Source organism: Ctenocephalides felis, unplaced genomic scaffold (genome assembly GCF_003426905.1).
Source record: "Ctenocephalides felis isolate EL2017-DRISC unplaced genomic scaffold, ASM342690v1 CF-g0.4_SCAFFOLD_01604, whole genome shotgun sequence".
In the NCBI taxonomy this organism is placed as follows: domain Eukaryota; kingdom Metazoa; phylum Arthropoda; class Insecta; order Siphonaptera; family Pulicidae; genus Ctenocephalides; species Ctenocephalides felis.
Genome location: NW_020537758.1, coordinates 58,906,231 through 58,919,185, shown reverse-complemented (window position 1 = coordinate 58,919,185; position 12,955 = coordinate 58,906,231). Strand labels below are relative to the sequence as shown.

General features: G+C 30.7%; 1 protein-coding gene across 1 annotated transcript; it reads left to right on the top strand.

The window, feature by feature from the left end:
• The first annotated feature begins 1,777 nt into the window (after positions 1-1,777).
• Positions 1,778-5,104, top strand: LOC113373994 (protein FAM102A-like). The gene is made up of 3 exons (XM_026614253.1): positions 1,778-2,034; positions 4,819-4,976; positions 5,067-5,104. The coding sequence occupies exons 1-3, from the start codon at positions 1,778-1,780 to the stop codon at positions 5,102-5,104; spliced, it is 453 nt and encodes a 150-aa protein (XP_026470038.1).
• Positions 5,105-12,955: the final 7,851 nt, after the last annotated feature.

Genomic DNA, 12,955 nt, shown 5'->3' with positions numbered 1-12,955 from the left:
CATACTATCAGGCCAGATGGTAGCTGAGTTTTTAACTCTGCTGATGTTAGTACGCCAGGTACACGTCTGCCGTGATAAATATAAGGTTTTGATACTATAAGGAATAAAATATGTAAATGGCAGACATCATAAAATACATTCAAAAAAAATTTTTTTCTGCATTTTCAAAATCGTCTGCCACCATGTTGACCGCGCGATAATCGTCTGCCATTGTTATTTTTGATAGTAATAATATTATATTTTCAAATTTTCGAAACGGCAACCGTCGTAAAATGGTTCGGATATGGTCGAAAAAAAGGTACCTTTACCAGCTGCGCAGTAGCTGTGTCCGCCAGTTTGGGCTTAGTCAGTCCCCATCTCATGTATGATAGTTATAGAGGAATCGATGCACAAAATCTCAGGTGTCGTAAAATACATACTGTCATCCGCCCACGGGCTCTTGGTCTAATTGGTTGGGAATCGAGGTGATTAGTTTTTGGTAAAGATCGGACGGGCCGTTTTCTTGTAATAAAGTGTTAAACTAATTTTTTTCGACGATTTTTATGATTTCTTTTTGACGGTAGATACCATGGCCTTATAGATTATAGTAAAATATTACGGCTCTACGACAACTCGTTCAACTACAAAAATTCGTCAAAGTTTGCAACAATTAGTACTAATTTTACGATAAGTGTCGTCGTACCAATTTTAGATACATATCGTTTTTTTTTTTTGGCATTTGCCAAAATTAGACCTTTGATCGACGTTTTCTCAAAAACGCCTGAATCGATTTCAGAAATTTAAAAGCCATTTGATGTATCTCAATGAGGACTATCGTTTGTCAGTTGTGTGCGACGATCTGCCGTGTCGTTTCTTTGCAATTTGAAAAAAAAGTGTTAAACTTTTCGTCTACATTTAAGCTCATACTACCGAACCGATTTTAAAAAATCAAAAACTATTCGAAAGGTATTAGTTGTGAATGATACTGATTAGTTTTAGGTGAAAATATACAAAGACGTTTTCTTGTAATTAACTGTTGTAAAAAGTATTTAAGTCGATTTTTATGGAACTTTTTTGGCGATATATATTATATTCCTATAGAATTTACTAAAATATTACGGCATTACGATAAATAGTTTAATTTTAAAAGGTCATCAAAGTTTAAGAAAATGAGTAAAAATGGACGACTTACTTGGTAAATCGGTTTTAATGAACTTACTAAACCATAAAAATGATTGATTTTTGAAAATTTGCTTTTAAAAAATACTCCGAGTAAGAAACGTTTTTGTTCGTTTTCAATTATGTCATCACTCATAAATTAATTTCTTTTTCATTGATAAGTCGATTATTTACACATATCGGGAAGTTCAAGTAACTTGCCTCAAGGCAAAATAGTAATAACAACTAGTTATTGTATGATACATCAAGGCTCAGTTCATCAGCTGATGAATATTGATAAAGTCAAAATCTTTGAATTATACTAATACGGAAAAGCTCTATATCGCAGGTCTAAAAAAGTACTATGACAATATATAAATTTTCTTCCGATAATTAAGTATTTGCTAAGAATTTGAAGGGGGAGATCAATCTTGGATTTCAATTTTTCATCAAATCAAAACATATTATGTACAGTATACAAATTTTTGCACAGCTTTCATTTTCCAATTAAAAATGCATATTAAAAAATGTATTTTGTGCTTTTTTCTTTGCTGAAACTAATTATCTCCATTATTTCAACAGAGAAGAAGTCCGGGAGCACAGTGTTCGATGGGGTACCAGTTTCCAATTCGTCTGCAAAATGTCAGCGCCCGCGTCAACTGGTGTCCTTGATCCTTGTGTTCTACGGGTTTCAGTTCGAAAAGAATTGAAAGGAGGTAGAAGCTACAGGAAGCTCGGCTTCTGTGATCTCAATTTGGCAGAGTTTGCCGCTGCCGGCGTCGCCACCGCAAGGAGGTGTCTGCTGGAAGGATATGACCAAAGGCATAGGCAAGATAATAGCATGTTAAGAGTCGCCATCAAGATGTCGATGCTCAGTGGCGATATTTTATTCAAAGTGTAAGTTGGTTAGAATTTTAATTGTTATCTCGTTTCAAATTGCATTCTATTTCTTAAGAGGGTTGTTCGTTTTTTTCAAATTAATTTTGTTTTAATTTTTCTATTAAAGTTTTTAATATAATATACTAAATACACTATTTAATTTAATGTACTAAATACACTATGGTGTTCAAAGATGCTGACACATTAAAAAGGTCATGTGCATGAGCTATTATAATGAAAAAGAGAGCAGCTGGCATACAATAGCTAACGGAGCGATAAAAAAAACGGTTTCAGAGGATAATACATATAGATATATATATATATATATATATATATATATATATATCAATAACTTAGTCAAAAAACTAAATATTGTGACGATTTTTTTTAAATAATTCTAAGGTTTTTAGCTTTCATAATATCAAAAAATCTCAAATTCGAAAAAAAATAAATAAAAACAGAACCACCCCCTTAATCTAAAATTAATATGAAATACACCAACTGTTAAAATCGGATAGTAGGGTAGACTGGATACGATTGTGACACTTTTTATTGATTAGCAATAATTTTGTTAATACACCTTTGAGTAACGTAATAAAATTAAATAATGAATTGAACATTCGTCTACGAAGAAATACTAAAATATTTTTCTTAAATGCGATGAATTAGTCATAAAAACAAATCATACAAGAAAACTCTTCAATGCGAGTGTCACAACCGTATATGCCCGAGGGACGGTTGTGACAGGCATAAAAATGGGGTAAAAAGCAATAGCTATAAACAAAAAAATGGTCTATAAAGACTTTTATTGCAAGAAAAAACAACACAATCATTTAAACAAAGCTTATGAATATAATATAACAATATATATAACATAAAGATGTCGCATAGAACAGAAATAATTGCTGGTAATTAACTACTAAAGTCCAACTTACAACAAAATAACAAACAAAGTGATCTATATGTGTATATAAGTAACAATATTGTTACAATATTATTAAAGGAAATTGAACAAAACTAACTATTGGCTCTTTAAAAGCAATTCGCTGGCTCAATGCTCTGTTCGAACATTCATATTTCATATTTCTTGCTTTGGACCCTGTCTCAAAATCAATATAGTTCAGATGTTATGACGACTGTGACTACCGTAAACTGGCACAACCGTACCCATGTCTCCCCTATATAATTATTAACGTGCTCCGATTTTTAGTGAAGCATTTTCAACTATAAAGAGCTTTGTTTACTTTGTCATCAAAGATAACTGATATTAATTCTTATACCAAAGTTATTTTATGCTTTTTTGCTTAATTGTTTGTTGAAATTGCTGGTGAATTGATCATCGTTGTTTCACATTTGACCTAATACCTATCAAAATGAAGAAACAATTTTTATTAATAAACATGCTTTCATTGCTCTCCAACATTTTGGCCGGTTTCAATGAGGTTTTAATCGAAGTGACTGAATTCCTTGAGTTCGCCAAAATATTATAATTTTTTTTTATCAAATTAGTTACCTTATTATATGCGATGAGTGCATATATTTTTGACTTTTACGTTTAAAATTGTAAAATATTTGTTTCTAATTTTTTAAAATTTATTAGTATCTATTAAAGTTTGGGTTCTAAATTTTGGCAACAACCAACTATAACATTTTATATATTAGTTTATGGTTATTAGTTAAATTAGAAACTAGTGGAGCATGGAATTGTGCTTTAAAGCAAATTGCTGACAATTTCCGTACCGTGCATACCGTTGAATAAAAATAATTCATGATCAATAAAAATTGATTAATAATCAATAACAATTGTTTTGAATATGTCTAAATAGATTAAAATTTGTCGTAAATTTTATCATTCGTATTTTATAGACGAAGTATAAGAGCTTATAAATTATGTGTAATTTGCCTATAAAATACTAATGATTCACAGCATTCCATTTCTATTTTTGTCACAATTGCTACCAATTTTCGGAACCGCTGGATATTTGTCAAAAACTAATTACCACATCTTCTCATCAATATAAATCGAATGTTTTTTGAATCATTCAAATCGGTTGACCATGCTCTTCAAACCATGGGCGAAAAATTGTATCCGAACCTGCAAACATACATCCTTACCAAAAAATTTAAGCCGATTTTTATGGAACTTTTTTTGGCGAGATAAATCATGGCCTTATAGAACTTCCTGAAATATTGCGACTTTACGACAAGTAGTTTAATTTTAAAAATTCATCAAAGTTTGAGAAAATGGGTATTTTTTTTGACGTTTGTTGAAATTAAAATTAGACGATTTACTTGGTATAACATTAGAGTACTTGGTCTTAATGAACATACTAAATCATTAAAGTCCTACGGAAACTTGTTCAATTATAAAAATTATTGATTTTTGAAAATTTACTTTTAGAAAATACTCCGAATTAACTTGATCGTTCGTTCTCAATTGTGTACTTTTAATCACTCATAAATTAATTTATTTTTTTATTGATTAAGTCGATTATTTACACATATCGAAAAGTTCATGTAACTTGCCTCAAGGCAAAATACCAATACCAAATACTTTTTATTTCTTTTTGAATCAGATATTTAATACGTAGTTGGTTGATTAAAATTTTGGAGTAATTATTGTATTCAAAAGCGGTATTATATATACGAAAATAATTCTAAAAATAATAAACATCTTCTAATAGTGAATGTGTACGTAAAATGTGTAAAAATAATGGAAAATATTTTCATTGGTATAGGTTGATTCTATTTTTGCATCGTATTTCGTTTTGCATGGTGTTTGATTATTAATGTAAATTTCAGGCCAACGCCTTCATTAAAGCACAGCAGGCCGCCTTCACAAGACGACATAAGTGTTTCCAGTGAATTAGAATCCAGGGCGCGCGACGATTGTAGCAACGCTTCCGGATCATCCGGATTCGGGTCTTTGCCAAAGAAAAGGCCGGCGCTACTCGGATCAGGTGAGATAATTCAATTGGGTTTTGTTTGCATATTCAACACTCTCAGCTATTAATATTAAGTGTATTTTAATCACTAATTGTCATATACAGGGTGTGCCAGAACTCAACGTCAATTCGAAATGGAGTGATGGTATTGATCGTAACTGGCAAAAAAATTACAAAAAAAAAATTCTCACGTTGTATGGAAATTATCTGCTTTTAAGTGCAACTTAGGGCTTTGGTAAAATTGTGACTATTGTTCGGTTATTGTGGTTAATTTTTATTATTTCTGTTCATTAAAATTCTAGAACCGTAATCGTGAATAACATTATAGGACCACAGTCGAAAACAATGATACAATTGCCTGTTTCAAAAATTAATACTTTTTGTTGAACTATGAATTATAAAATTTTAAAATTGGTCTACCTTGAGTGGCCTTCCTTTGAAATAATGTACTAAATTGTACTGGCAAGTTTCATAAAAAGTTAGTACATTTTATCAGAATTGTAAAATGGTAAAACACTTGTGATAATTTTATAATAATAAAAAAATTAGTTAAAAAAGCCGAAGAAGTCCCATAAATTCTGACCCACTTAAATGTTTTGGTTTGCATAAGCTTCCAGTAGTTTCCTAATTTTACTGTAAAATTGTGATAAATATTAAGTGAATATGTTTTCTACGACTAAACGAAGCAGATACTGACGTCGCTTACCAAAATTATCACAAATAAGTAAAATTAACTAGCTGTAAGTGGAATTCTGTCTGAAGGCAATTAGGGCATCGTGCCTTAAGGCAAATTGCAGGAACTTCCCGTACCAAAAATTATTATTTTTTAAAAAACGATTAACATTTTTGAAAAAATTTTACTTCACAAAAATAAGATTTTTGAGAAACTATAAATTGGACAAAGAATTACTTTCTCTTGAAAAAAAAATTTTTTTAGAAAAAATAATTCTAAAAAAATGTTTTCTTTATTTTGACATATTTTGGAAGATCTGAACTTTTTTTCAAAGCATCGTACTGCTTGAACTGCATAGAGACAAAATATAAAGCGTAAAGCGCCGCGTCGCTGTCTAACGGATAAACATTGGTACGGAACCCATAGGCATGTAAACAAAATTTATACTTATTGTTAAAATCTCTATAAAATATCTGATAATTTGATGTGCATATGTCTAATGATCATTTTTGACCGCCAAATGGCATTTTTTTTCACTTTTTTCGTTAAATCTCCGAAACCGCTAGACCTGCCCTCATGAAAATTTGATCACTTCTTCATCTTGTCAATACAAGTAAAATGTTTTTTGAATTATTAAAATCGGACGCTTCGTTCTCTTAAAAACTGAGTTACCGTTTTCGGCACTTTTTGCCCGGTATCTTCGGAACGGCTAGACCTGCCTTCGCCAAAAACTAATCAGCACGTCTCCTTATCAATAGGAATCGAATGCTTTTTGAATTATTCAAATCGGTTGATCCGTGTTCCCGAAATCGTCGACGAAAATTTGTATCCGCACATACATACACACACATACATACACACACACACACACACACACACATACATCCATTTTTTCTAAGGTATGCCAAAATGTTCAGAAACCTCTGAAACGTAAAGATATATAAAAATTTTCATTTTCGATTTTTTTGCGATTACTATAACTTACCCTACGGGAAGTTAATATAATAATGAATAATCTTGTACCACTTTAGTTTAGATAGTTCGGAACAAAAGTCAAAAAGGGAATACCATTTTTAACTTCCCGAAGGAGAAGTTTATGTTTTCATCAAATAATCCGATTCGCTAATTTTATGTTTTCTCGACGTTTCAAGCCGTTCTGAATCGGATGAGGCGAAACTTTGAAAAAGTATGTGTGTCTGTGTGTATGTGAACAGATTTTTAGCCGTAAATCGGCGTTTTCTCAAAAATTTCATAAATTTAAAAGATGTTCTCGATTCGATGTATCTCGATGAGGACTGGTGTTTATCAATTTTGCGCGACGATCAGCCAAGCCGTTTCTTTGTAAATCGCAGAAAAGTGAAAGATTTTTTGTCCACGTTTTAGCACGCAATTCTGAATCGAGATTGAAAACTCAAAAACTGTTCGAAAGGTATTGGTTGGGCCGATTTCTTGTAATAAAGTGCTAAAAAATTTTTTTGACGATTTTTGTGATTTTTTTTTGACGGTAGATATCATAGTCTTATACATCACACTAAAATATTACGGCCCTACAGCAAGCCGCTAAATTTTGAAAATTGTTCAAAGTTTGCCAAAAGTATTATCGTTTTTTCTAGCATTTGCCAAAATTAAACCTTTCATTAACGTTTGCTCAAAAACGCCTAAACCGATATCAGAATTTTAAAAGTCATTTGCTGTATCTCAACGAGGACTATTGTTTGTCTGTTTTGTGCGACGATCTGCCGAGCCGTTTCTTTGTAATATGGAAAACTTTTCATTCACATTTAAGCTTATACTACCGAATCGATTTTAAAAAATCAAAATCTGTTCGAAAGATATTAGTTGGAAATGATACTGATTAGCTTTAGGTGTGAATCTACCGAGCCTGAAATTTAAGCCGCTTTTTATGGAACTATTTTTGGCGATATATATATTATGGTCTTATAGAACTTACTGAAATATTACGGCCTTACTATAAGTAGTTTTTTTTTTTAATTCATCAAAGATTGAGAAAATGAGTAGTTTTTTGACGTTTGTTAAAATTAAGATTAGACGAATTACTTGGTATAACGATAGAGTACTTGGTCTTAAAGTCCTACGGAAACTGGTTCAATTGTTGTTTTGTGAAAATTTGCTTTTAGAAAAGACTCCGAGTTAACGCGTTCAATTATGTCTAATAAATCCACTCGAAAAACTATGAGTGATTAAAACTCATAAATTAATTTATTTTTTATTGATTAAGTCGATTATTCAAACATATCGGGAAGTTCATGTAACTTGCCTCGAGGTAAAATATTAGTACCAACTAGTTATTATAATAAATGTTCAAATCTATCTGCATCAAAACATATCCCGTCCGAGTTTGCTATCTATTTATACTTGATTATCTATGGTCTTAATAGTTGCTGGAGCGCATTCGATAAATAACTAAAGTATTTTTAAATAAAAATCAATACTAGGCAATTTTACGATGATTTATTAGACTTCGATCTACAATAATATTTTTATATATTATTTTGTTTTCTATTTTGCAAATATCATGGCATACTAAAATTAACTTGGAGCAAATTTGCCTCAGTTGCATTAAGAATTTATTGAACTAACCATTAATAATCCTAACGTCATCTTAATGTATTTTAGTGAATTTATTTAATAATTTTTTTAACACATATTTTTCTACCCTTGGGTACTTTATACAACATGATTGATATTAATATATACGAGATGTGTGACAAATTGTGTGGTAAAAAAGAGGAAAGAAAACTTTTCCTTACAAAAAAAAAACACATAGCAATATTTATTATAATAGTTAATTACAAAAATAAAAAAGAAAAGCAAAATAAAAGATTTATTCATTCTGTAGGAAAATCTGTGTCGAGCCAAGTATGATTTGCCGCTATGGGTCGATCAGTATATAGTTTGTCAAGGCGTGATTGCCATACCAAATTATGTCCCTCGTAAACTGCCCGAGACCCGTGATGTTGGTATTAGGATGATCTCCACATTTTAGATAAAAAAAATATTTATTAAACTAAAATTGAATATAGAATGTATTCAAATTATATTCTATTACAAATGTCGAGTTGTCATGATTTTAGTTTTATCTTATTGTTAGCACCAGTGGTTATAGTCATGGAGCGATTTGATGTCTGTTTTTGTGCCTTCTATTTTTGACAGGTTTTGATTCTGATAACATGTATAAAACGTCCGCGTTTTCTTTGTTCTTTAATTAAGTAAATTTATTTATTAAAACGTAACTATTGTATAAATGTATAAAATATATCCTAATTATAGATGGACCATATTATAGGTGGTCTAATATATGTCTATTTTTTCAGAACTTTTAAATCACAACCACCACCACTCATCATCCCAACAAGATCACGACGCGATATCGGACGTGACGTTGTCGGATTTAACGTCAAGTTGCTGTGCGTCTGAATCTGATGGTCCTCCTCACCATGCAGCAGGAACAACTTTACTTAGTCAGTCCAATGGTAGTTTACAGAATCAGCAGCAGCAGCAGAACAACTGTCACGTTCAAAGTCATAGTAGGAATTCATCTAATACCAGCCAATTGTCGAAAGGATCGGGGTGAGTTGATAATAGAAAAATTGAATTATCAAAGATTCACGACTTAATGAGCTACTAATTTTTTAATTTTTCAAAAATATTTGGCAACTATTTGGTGAATTTATTTGAAACTATTTTTGTTCTATTAAAAGGGTAATTGCAAGATAATCTTACATTATAAGACTGCATAATAAAATAAGTTAAGTAGCGGTAACCCTTGACTTATTTTGTTTTCCCGCGGTAAGAGTCTTTAGGTAAAATAGCAAGCTATTAGTCCCATTAGAGCATTACAGTATTTTATTTGTAACAAATATTCGATAAAAAAATGAACTGATAAAATCATACGCACTATTATTCAAACGTTCGAAATCGCTTGAAATCACAATTAGACACGTTCGGATTTATACTATAGAATAAAAGTTTACGATTTCAAACGGTAATGGCCAATTAAACGATTTACTTCCTGTATTACTATAAGTTATAATTTCAATTCTTAAGCACGTATTTTGATATGAACAGTTTGAGACGTGCTATCTTTATAATTTATGGTTTTAGTTAATAAAATAATAATCTTTAAATGTAATAACAGACTGTGATTTCTCAATGTTATATTAATGTTATCAATGCTATATTAAAGTTTGATTATTGGGGTTGAGATACTGCGCTTAAATTTTTAGTTTAAATGCTATATTTTTATTAAAAATCGTGGCAAACATGCTTGAAGAATAATAGGAAGCGATAAAGTAGGCATTTATATCATTCAAATATATATATCATTTCAAATAATTAGTTGTTGGTCGCAATGTTCCTTCGAAACTTTTGGATTAAATTGATATTAAAATTTGAATGCTATAGCATTCATGTCGTTCTGCATCACAGTGAAAATGAATGCTATAGCATTCATAGTATTCGTGCGAACGTGTTAAGATTTTTTTTTAATTTTTTGGACACTTTTAATTTATTTTTTATAGTTCATACATAGAGGCCTAATTTTTCACCTTCTTATTACAAGCCCCTATTTCGTAATAGTTCATTTTAGTAATTGAATAATATTTCACCCTTTTTTTAATCAATTAATGTTTTTCACCGAATTTCGATTAAGATTTTCTTGAACTAAAAAGATTAAATTTAACTTTAGAAATCTTATTTTAAGTCAAAGTTTGTTCATCCCTAACTATTTTTTTAAATTATGGAGCTAATTTTTTTTATTGTAAATTTTTATAATGTTGAATTGAAAATACAGACAACTCTAAATTTTAACCCTCCAACTACAAACTTCTATTTCATAAAGATGATTCAGTAATCGAATTATTTTTCCCATACCATTAGACAATGGAAGTTTTTCAATGAAGTTTATTAAGAATCTCTTGAACTTATGGACAAGCTTAATTAAGCAAAACAAGCAATATCAGTTTATTCGAAATATTTTGATATATTTGACAATTTTTATACTTATATTGTTTGTTCCAGGTATAGTAGTTTTTCACAAAGCCAACACAGCCGACAAAGCAGTGAAGGCGATTCAGGACACACCAGGTATTTATTATTATTTTTGATAAACAATTGTTCAAAATATAATATACATAATAATTAACTAACTAATGACAAATATAAAACTTAAAAAATAAATCTATCGGAATTCTCTACGTCCTCAACTGTATATAAAGACATTTTATAATTATAGAATATATCCGAAACTTACAACAAATATAAACGAGATATTTGTATATACTTTGGGGGCTTCATATGGTATGGTGAATAACATAATTCAGAAATCGGTGAATGATTTGGTATGCTTGTGGATTTGTACTACAGATTTATTTCTTTACCTTCTATTTTTAGTTAAAGGTATATTTTCCAAATGCTTAGGTTTTGGTATAATACGAATTTTGACTACATTTTGTTAAAATATATTTGAATTAAAAATTATGTGTGTTTTAAATATACAAATATAATTTAATCTCCTCAGTTTAGAGTGCATAGTGAACTATAGTTTATCATTAGCATTAAAATCATAATGATAGATTCAGTATAATCGATTTTTTATTTATCTCATATAAAGTATGTTGAATAATTATTTACACATGCATCCATATAAATATGCAGAAAACAGAAACGAACGAGATTATTGATTCGTACTGTTTTCATTCGTAGATAGAATTTTTCATTAGTTGCAAAAGCCATGAATTTAAATGTTTGAAATGAATACATTTAAAATAAATAAACAAAATAATTTATAAGTGATAAATTTATTCGCAAGCGTTAAGTGCTTAGCAGTTTTGGCGCATGAAGCGTTATAAATGTAGCATATTGATGTTTTGCACCTGTGTTTTCTCTTAAAACTGTCACTATATTTTTTTCTGAATGCAGCATACTAGAGTAATATTGATATTATTTGTTTAAAATTAAGTTAATTCAAATTATTGCAAAACGGCATGTTTGTATTGTAAATGTTAGTTATTAATTTTTTGTTTACAACTTGTTTTTACAAAAATATTTATTTTTATGAAGGGATTTAAAAATAGCGAAAATATCATCCAATTATTTAAGGTCCAAGTTTCCAGCGGCTGTGCCGCTTGTGAAATCTTCGCAGAATAAAATCTACGGAATACCATTTCCAACAACAAACAATCCAAATAACTATCACACGCGCCCTTCCGCGCTAAACAATAGTGTTTGTTCAAATACAAGCGACGTGACTATCTACGGAACTCCTAACGCATCGGTCCAAAGTGAAGATTTAGACACATCATCCAACGATGAGGTGTTTGCGACCCCTGAAATTCGAGATCCAGGTGATCAAGATTCCAAAATTGACGGTTACGGTTTTGATAGCTACAGGCCAATAGGACCGAGACAAAGTTCAATGAGCTCGATTCCTGACAGAGTGTACAAATTAAACGGCCATCCTTTCCTAACCCCTTTGGCTAGTAGGAAAACTGTCAGTGTAAAATTAGGAGAAAATAGAAGCACAGCATTTTCGAGAGATATTCTGGACGGCGAAGAAATCTTCAAAGCTCCCGAAGTACCTCTGCCTCAGCGAAGTAGTAAAGCTAGGCGGTCAGTGAGGCACGAACCTCTTATGCCCAGACCTGTGGATCAGCAAAGGGCAAATTCTATGGTTTCGCTCCAACCGGGGCATGTACACAGGTATATTAACGACAAAAATGGATTGAGAATTCGAAACATTAGTACTGAAAAAAATGTTTGTGCATCTTACAAAAAGCGGTGGATTTTCTGCTTGGATTGTGTATTTGGGGGTTAATAGTAACTGCTCGTTAATGTATTTTGGTGTTTTGCATTGATATTTGGCTTTCGCACGTGCTTCGCTTTATTATATAAAACAATTTTAACAATGACTATACTCAAAACATCAAATTTCAAAATCCTTAAGATATTGATAAATCTAATCTTGATTTATTTCTACAGTTTCATATGCTTTATATAAATTTGATTTATATTTGAATCAGCAAGGAAATGTATATGCTCCTGATATTCATATGAATTTAGATTGAATATTTCTTTGAGTTTCATAGTCTAGATTCTGAATCATATTACTGTTGCCACCGTCTTGTCTATGATTTTGTAAATTTGATGGTTGTCAGTATAGTCGTTCTGGAGAATCACCATTTTGCATTATTTAGTGAATTGTTTATGTCAGGATCAAATCTAAATTTTTTGAGCACTTACTGCTAGGCAGCGAATTTTTTATTATGTTCTATGAATTTGAGTCTGAACGTAGGGTATTTTT

What these genes read in the sequence shown, in the direction of transcription:
- LOC113373994 (XM_026614253.1), top strand. Translation starts at nt 1,778, where the DNA reads ATGTCAGCGCCCGCGTCAACTGGTGTCCTTGATCCTTGTGTTCTACGG. An exon ending in GGCGATATTTTATTCAAAGT is followed by an intron (nt 2,035 to 4,818) that starts GTAAGTTGGTTA and finishes TGTAAATTTCAG; the next exon opens with GCCAACGCCTTCATTAAAGC. An exon ending in GCCGGCGCTACTCGGATCAG is followed by an intron (nt 4,977 to 5,066) that starts GTGAGATAATTC and finishes TGTCATATACAG; the next exon opens with GGTGTGCCAGAACTCAACGT.